The sequence below is a fragment of the Cannabis sativa genome, chromosome X (assembly GCF_029168945.1).
Source record: "Cannabis sativa cultivar Pink pepper isolate KNU-18-1 chromosome X, ASM2916894v1, whole genome shotgun sequence".
Taxonomy (NCBI): domain Eukaryota; kingdom Viridiplantae; phylum Streptophyta; class Magnoliopsida; order Rosales; family Cannabaceae; genus Cannabis; species Cannabis sativa.
The window spans coordinates 59,116,361-59,124,952 of record NC_083610.1 but is presented as its reverse complement, the minus strand read 5'-3'; the positions used below and the strand labels follow the sequence as shown (position 1 = coordinate 59,124,952).

Below are 8,592 nucleotides of genomic sequence, written 5' to 3'. Positions count from 1 at the left end.
TTGATTTGCATGTTTTTGATCCCAAGTTGATTTTTCCCGAGAGTTGACCTTGACTTTGACTTTGACTTTGACTTTCGGGTTGACTTTTTGACTTTGGGATTTTGAAGACCTCTTTTGAATAGGGTCTTGAGTTGTTGATCCCTTGATGAATCTTTTGCTCTTGACATGCTTGTTGAGTCCATTTAGTGTTGCTTTTAAAAGTTTGGTAAAAATACCAAAATATTTATTTTCTCTTTTAAATTTGCTACAAAATCAATAAATCATTAGTAACAAATAATAATCAAATATTTGCTAATCATCAAAACAAGGAGATCGAAAAGTTTGAGTTAACAAAAAAGATATCAGGAAAAATGAATGATATGTTATGGTTATATCTATTTGACCATTACAATAACATGATGAAGTTGTCATGTATCTTTTAAATTATACACATCATTGAATTGATGATAGTGATTCCTGAAGAGTGTATATGTTTTGGAGAATAATATAATTATATTATTCGTGTATATAAAAATGAAACTTGTAATGATTATGTTGTTATGAATTTACATTACATTTTGAAAGTTTCATTGAAATACAAATTATAGTGAACCTGAAGTTCATGAATTGAATTATTTTGACATGATCAATCATATGCAATAAATTGTCAAAGAATTTGACTAAATTTTGTTGAAGAACCAGAAGATTCTTCTCATTGTTATTTATAAGGCTCAAAAGAAGAATGTGCATATATTTGTACATAGAAAATATTTAAATTATATTTTCTTAACAATCTTGAGCCATTGTTAGATTTTTATTGCATAGTTTCTTATCAATGTGATAAGATTATATAATCATGCATTTACAAAATATGTAAATTTATGTATTTCTAATTATACACGTATGACTCATTCTTAGAAATGAATTAAGTTCATAAGGATTGAACTTGAAACTGAAGTTTATTGAACCTGAAGTTCAATGTCATATAGTATATATGAGTTTAAACAAATATTGATTCATTGTGATATACTGAAATCCCTACAGGTATATTAATATTATTAGATATCACAATTTTTAAAAATTCTCTCGATCAGGGGGAGAGAAGCAGTTGGGATCGATGATAATTTTTGAAAAATGATCCTTGCACAAAGTATATAAGAACAATATAGTTCAAAATGATATATACCAACTGCAAATCAATATTATTCAAAGTTGAGATAGAATGAGTTGAAAACGCCTGAAGCGTAAATGAACAATGTAGAAATTATTAATAAATGTTCATTTGATTTGCCCTGAAGTTGTTAAATCTAGAGGTACTCATGGAGATACCTTAATGTTATAAAGTATTAAAATGATAACCGTGATGAAAACGGTACTCGAAAAGACTCCCAAGAGAAGTTAGACATAACACATTTGATCATAATTGAATCCCTGAAGTGATTCTATATAGGTACCTATAAATGATAAACATATTTGAAAAATATGTAATTTAAAGAGATCTCTATAAGTTATGTCAATATGGGAGGAAATTATCTTATTGAAATTTTCGTCGACAATAAATATTGAATGTTTTGCATATGCAATAAACTAACATGAGATAGCAAGGATCATGGTATTAGATTTGTCGAGAATCATCGACTTACATTTTGATTTTTGGCCAAAATATTATGACGCAATCTAGGCAAATTTATTCACATAAAGTGAAGTAAGACCTGTAGGGTGTGCAAATAAATATTTCTAATGAGAAATTTGCATATATGTATTTGTACATAATGAATTGTTGTACAAAGTTTGCATAGACATGAGATTGATTGAAGTAAGGCTTAAATATTGAGAAAATATAATCATGATTTGATTATAGCCTGGAATATATTTTATGAGGATTTATAAGCGTCACATAAATGTTGCAACAAAAGGTTATTTATTTGGAGCTCCTAATATAGTGAGAATTTGAAATAAGCCTTATCTAAAAATTCTAAAAGAATTTAATACATGTCTTAAGTGATATAAATTCAAAGTCGCGCGCACTATATGACAAAGATCTTTGTATGAAATAAAGACATGTAAGTAAATTATTGTTTGAAAAATACGTATGGTTGTCTATGCAGTATAAATACGTAAATTATACGTTGTGATAGACTCTTGAAGAGTTTTTGATTAATTGAAGAACAAACTTTTATCTCTTTTGTATTTCGAGAAATATTAATGTATAAAGTTTGTTCATTAGTATTGAAGTCCTGAAGTACTTCATATGTATCAAGAATTATAGATATATGATCATTTGATATGAAAATTAAGATCATACAACAAGATGGAACAAATATATGGTATTGGAGTACCATCATTGTCACAAATGAAATTTATATTATCATTAATGTGTTATGTTCATATCTACTTGAAATGTTAAATTTTAGTATGAACAAGATTGTATATACACATGAATGATACAATTAGTTGGATAAATATTAATGTTCCACGAACTCCTCATCTATAATTTAGAAGTCCATACATACTCTGGAAGAGTTATAGAAAATATATGATCAAAGATTGTATATGGTGATATTTTAAAAGTGATAACAATAATCTTATGAGATATATTATTACCAAAAGAATTATGGATCATATGTGCATGAGGGGGAGACATATTCATGTTGCACTCTTTTTCCCTTAGTTCAGGTTTTGTCCCAATGGGTTTTCCTGGCAAGGTTTTTAACGAGGCAACTTGCAAATAATTATGAATATGAAATATACATTGTACTCTTTTTCCCTAGCTCAGATTTTATCCCACTGGGTTTTTCTGCCAAGGTTTTTAACGAGGCAGCTATAAATCATGTTAACATACTTGCATTTTATGAAGCAAGTAGAGAATGTGTGGGAGTGAGATCATTGACATAGCATATTCGGGAAACATATGAATTGCACTCAATAAAGAAGTATCAACCCAAGCAATTCTCTATGGATAATACTGCTTGCATCGCTCAACTAAAAGGAGGGTACATTGAAGGAGATAGAGTTAGAACACATTTCACCAAATTCTTCTTTATACGCTTCAAGAAAATGCATATTGGTGTTCAACATATTCAATCAAGTGTCAATCTTACAAACTTATTCACAAAGTTATTACCAACATCAACTTTTGAGAAGACGGCAGGCAAGATCGAAATTCGTCGATTAGAAGATCTCCACAAATGCCTAAATGAGGGGGAGTTAGTTTACACTATACTCTTTTTCTTTTTGATCAAGTTTTTCAGCAAGATTTTGAATGAGGCAGTTATTATGAACATCCAAGGGGGAGTGTTATAAATATTAATAATTATGTGAATGTCCAAATCTTTTATTTATTACCATTAATTGTAATCAATATTCCTCTTTTTTTTAGTTTCCCTTTTTCTTAGTTTCATAATATCTCACTCTTGTATTTGTATAAATAGGGGTTCACCCCATTGGAATAAACAACTCAGAAATTCTCATTCACTTTCTCTTTCTCTCTTCATCTTCTTCTTCTTTCTTCTCATCTACTTTATATTATTTTTGATTTTAAAAATTTTTAAAAACACATTTTCTTTTTTGCTTCTCTCTTTCTTGCTCGTTTCCTCTTCAGAAGCTCAAACTATTAGATGTTTCTTCCATGGCTTCAGTTTTTAATTGGTAAAATCTCTTCCCCCCCCCCTCTCTCTCTCTATATATATATATATCGTTCTCTCTTTCTCCCTCTCTCTCCGATTTTTTCTCTTTTTTTCATTCTCAGATTTGAAAATGAAAAATGATCAGAATAGCATGATGAGAGTAGCTTGCGGAAGAATTTTTGCTGTTGCAAGTATAATTCTCTTGTATTTTTTAATTTTAATCTTAGGGTTTGCAAAATTTGAAGAAATCTCTGTTTTACTTTCACATTTAATCTTTGAAATGGGGTTTGGGTTTAATCTCTGATATAAGATTTTAGGTTTAGTCTCTTAAATGAGTTTAGTTTTCTGTTTGAATTATGTGTGGATGGAGTTGTTCATGTTTGAACTAGTTTAATTTTTAGAATAAATTTACCAATTTTATTTGTGATTTTAGTTGCTTATTTGTGCTGGTTTTTTTGTCAGATTAGTGCTTGAGGAGGAGGAGTACTGGTAGAAATGATGGTCATGATTAGTAGTAGTACTGGTAGTGATGATATCATGATCAATTTGACCATGATTTGTAGTATCTGAATTAGTGCATGATTTGTAGTAGCAGTAGTATTGGTTTGTAGTATCTGAACTAGTGTTATTATACTGATTGGATGGGTAGAGAGATTTATGGGAGTGAGCCAATTGGGATTGTAATAGTTGCAGTGAAGAGTTTTAATCTTGTTCTTATACATATTCTGATGTGATAACTGAAATTTATGAGCATATGATGGTATTAATTTATGATTATTACTATTTTAGCAACTAAGCATTTGGTCTTTTTATAAGTACAATAGCCTTGTTCTCTCCTCCATCGTCACTCTAGTATGTCATAGGCAATTATTATCATAATTGAGCAAATCTTTCAGGGGATGGAACTGAAACAGTGTGTGAATTCAACTTTGTGTTTGGAGAAAAAGCCCAAGTTAGTTGTGGGACTTAGGGGTTCAACATCTAATATTTTTGTAGACAATGCAGCTTATAGGGACTTCCTTTTCCAAACATTTCAGGTTTCATCTTCAGGCATGGAAAGTTTTGCTATGGTTATGGTAAATTACTTAACTATTTTCTCTTTATAAAATTTACAAGGTTTAATATGATCATATACCATTTATGAATAATAATATAATTGGGTGTGTGTGTTTTTTTTGCAGACAAGCTTGTCCAATGGATTCCCTGTGCTTGCAATTAGAGGATTTTCTAATATAGCTAGTGGATAAGAAGGAACAAATTAATACCATTGAGTTGTTTGGTTCTCTTGCAGCTCTTAATACAGCCAACTCTGTAATGTACTATTATTGTTACTATCATGTTACTATTATTGTTGATTATATATTTCCTTTTGCAGACAAGCTTGTCCAATAATAATATCATGTTACTATTATTGTTGATTATATATTTTGTCTCCAAAGCTCTTCAGGATAAAATAATGTCTTCAAATGTTTCACCATTCAACAAAAATAATCTACTTCTTGATAATTCACACAATGAGTTTGGAGAGTTATTAGTTTTGTTTGCTTGAGCGGAGTACAATCAATTATATCTATCTAAAGAAGTGTGTAGAAATTCGGCCTTTTCAGGACGTGAGTATGTAATGGAAGTGTTGCATGGTCATGAAAGTAGGTGTTATGACTCTTCTCGGTTTTTAATATTTTTCTTCAAGATTGGACAACTATTAATTCATATTTTATTATGACTTTTGTTGGTTTTGTGTTATAAATAATGAGTTTCGTGATTTCAAAATACCAGTTTTTTTAAGATGTTGATGAGTGTTTTTTATTTGATTTTTAATCTTTATACATTTATTTAAAAATAAAAATAATATTCATAATTTTTTTATTTAAAAAAAGCAAAAAGAAAAGAAATTCATGTTTTTTGTTTTGAATATTAAAAAATAAAAATGACTACAAAGGACATTTTTATTTTTTTGTTTTTAAAAGTACAAAATAAAAGTGGTTAGAGAACATACTTTTGATTTCTGTTTTTAAAATTTAAAAATAAAAGTGGTTATAGAACACATTTTTGTTTTTAAAAAACAAAATTTTAAAAACAAAAAATCTACTTCTATTTTTCTGTTTTTAAAATTAAAAAATAAAAGTGTTACCAAACGTCACCTTAATGTAAGTATGTAATTTTTTGTTTTTATTTTCTTTGAATAAGAGGTATAAATGATTGAAAAACTACAATCTAATTCTGAAAAGTAACAAATATGAGTATATTACCGTCTTCTCCTCATGCTTTTTTTTTTTTTGATTTAAGCGTTTATATATTACATCATGTTTTACCTGGGACTCGAACCCAGGACCTCCAACACTCACACACCCACCTATGGCCACTTGAGCTAACCCCAAGTATCTTCTCCTCATGCTTAAATTTTATAAATACACAATACAATCCTGCATATAATTTACATATTTGTTCAAGGGTTACATATTTGATCACAGTTTTTTTTTTTAAAAAAAAACATCACACTTACCTTTTAAATAATTACCACTTTGATTTAATTAATTAGTTAAGTTATTATTATTAATTTAAATTAATGAACTAATTTATTATTATTGATAACAAAAATATTTAGACTTAGTTAGAGATTTTCTTTTAAAAAAAATTTAAATAAATACAAAACCGTTAATCATATATTTATATATTTAGACTTACAATAACCATAGCATTTACAAAATGTGTAAATTTATGTATTTCTAATTATACACGTATGACTCATTCTTAGAAATGAATTAAGTTTATAAGGATTGAACTTGAAACTGAAGTTTATTGAACCTGAAGTTCAATGTCATATAGTATATATGAGTTTAAATAAATATTGATTCATTATGATATATTGAAATCTCTACAGGTATATTAATATTATTAGGTATCACAACTTTTAAAAATTCTCTCGATGAGGGGGAGAGAATCAGTTGGGATCGATGATAATTTTTGAAAAATGATCCTTGCACAAAGTATATAAGAACAATATAGTTCAAAATAATATATACCAACTACAAATCAATATTATTCAAAGTTGAGTTACAACTGCAAATCAATATTATTCAAAGTTGAGTTAGAATGAGTTGAAAACGCCTAAAGCGTAAATGAACAATATAGAAATTATTAATAAATGTTCATTGATTTATCCTGAAGTTGTTAAATTTAGAGGTACTCATGGAGATACCTTAATGTTATAAAGTATTGATGATTAAAATGATAAGCGTGATGAAAACGGTACTTGAAGAGACTCCCAAGAGAAGTTAGACATAACACATTTGATCATAATTGAATCGCTGAAGTGATTCTATATAGGTACCTATAAATGATAAACATATTTGGAAAATATGTAATTTAAAGAGATCTCTATAAGTTATGTCAATATGGGATAAAATTATCATTTATTGAAATTTTTGTCGACAATAAATATTGAATGTGTGCATATGCAATAAACTAACATGAGATAGCAAGGATCATGGTATTAGATTTGTCGAGAATCATCGACATACATTTTGTTTTTGGCCAAAATATTATGACGCAGTCCAGGCAAGTTTACTCGCATAAAGTGAAGTAAGACCTGTAGGGTGTGCAAATAAATATTTCTAATGAAAAATTTGCATATATGTATTTGTACATAATGAATTGTTGTACAAAGTTTGCATAGACATGAGATTGATTGAAGTAAGACTTAAATATTGAGAAAATATAATCATGATTTGATTATAGCCTGGAATATATTTTATGAGGATTTATAAGCGTTACATAAATGTTGCAACAAAAGGTTATTTATTTGGAGCTCCTAATATAGTGAGAATTTGAAATAAGCCTTATCTAAAAATTCTAGAAGAATTTAATACATGTCTTAAGTGATATAAATTCAAAGTCGCGTGCACTATATGATAAAGATCTTTGTATGAAATAAAGACATGTAAGTAAATTATTGTTTGAAAAATACATATGGTTGTCTATGCAGTATAAATTCGTAAATTATACGTTGTGATAGACTCTTGAAGAGTTTTTGATTAATTGAAGAACAAACTTTTATTTCTTTTGTATATCGAGAAATATTAAATGTATAAAGTTTGTTCATTAGTATTGAAGTCCTGAAGTACTTCATATGTATAAAGAATTATAGATATATGATCATTTGATATGGAAATTAAGATCATACAACAAGATGGAACAAATATATGGTCTTGGAGTACCATCATTGTCACAAATGAAAATTTATAGTACCATTAATGTGTTATGTTCATATCTACTTGAAATTTTAAATTTTAGTATGAACAAAGTTGTGTACACATATAAATGATACAATTAGTTTGATAAAGACTAATGTTCCACGAACCCCTCATCTATAATTCAGAAGTCCATATATACCTGGAAGAGTTATAGAAAATATATGATCAAAGATTGTATATGGTGATATTTTAAAAGTGATAACAATAATCTTATGAGATCTATTATCACCAAAAGAATTATAGATCATATGTGCATGAGGGGGAGACATATTTATGTTGCACTCTTTTGTTGGAAATATTTTACCAGGATCTAGATTTACTACCAAGTATGTTTGATTAACATCTTAATATGAATTCTAAAACAATGAAATAAACACATAAGAATTTAAATAAACCTTACATTGGGTGCAGCGGAATATGATGACTCCTTCCATTCAGATCTCTAGCCCTTGATTCCTTTACGTAGCGCAGCATTATCAAGATCTGAATCTGGATCTCTTTCTCTCCTTCTTTGATGCTGATTTTCCACAGTCTTACATACTATGATTGAGGTACGACTTGATGTGTGTGGGCACTACTCTATCACTCAAGGGAATTTCGAAATTTTGAAGAGAAGAAAAGAGAGAGGAAAGTGACGGCTCAGGAATTCTCTCTGAAAAGAATGAGATGCAATTGTGTGTTGTTTCCTGAAGCCATTACTTTCTATTTATAGAATGCCCTCTAGGTTTAGGTTA

At 28.5% G+C, this 8,592-nt stretch overlaps 1 protein-coding gene across 1 annotated transcript; it reads left to right on the top strand.

Moving 5' to 3' along the window:
• The first annotated feature begins 3,909 nt into the window (after positions 1-3,909).
• LOC133032622 (bark storage protein A-like) lies at positions 3,910-5,072 on the top strand. Its single transcript, XM_061106660.1, has 2 exons — positions 3,910-4,681; positions 4,787-5,072. Exons 1-2 carry the CDS (start codon positions 4,505-4,507, stop codon positions 4,850-4,852), a joined length of 243 nt encoding a protein of 80 aa, XP_060962643.1. The 5' UTR covers positions 3,910-4,504; the 3' UTR covers positions 4,853-5,072.
• Positions 5,073-8,592: the final 3,520 nt, after the last annotated feature.

What these genes read in the sequence shown, in the direction of transcription:
- LOC133032622 (XM_061106660.1), top strand. Translation starts at nt 4,505, where the DNA reads ATGGAACTGAAACAGTGTGTGAATTCAACTTTGTGTTTGGAGAAAAAG. An exon ending in AAAGTTTTGCTATGGTTATG is followed by an intron (nt 4,682 to 4,786) that starts GTAAATTACTTA and finishes TTTTTTTTGCAG; the next exon opens with ACAAGCTTGTCCAATGGATT.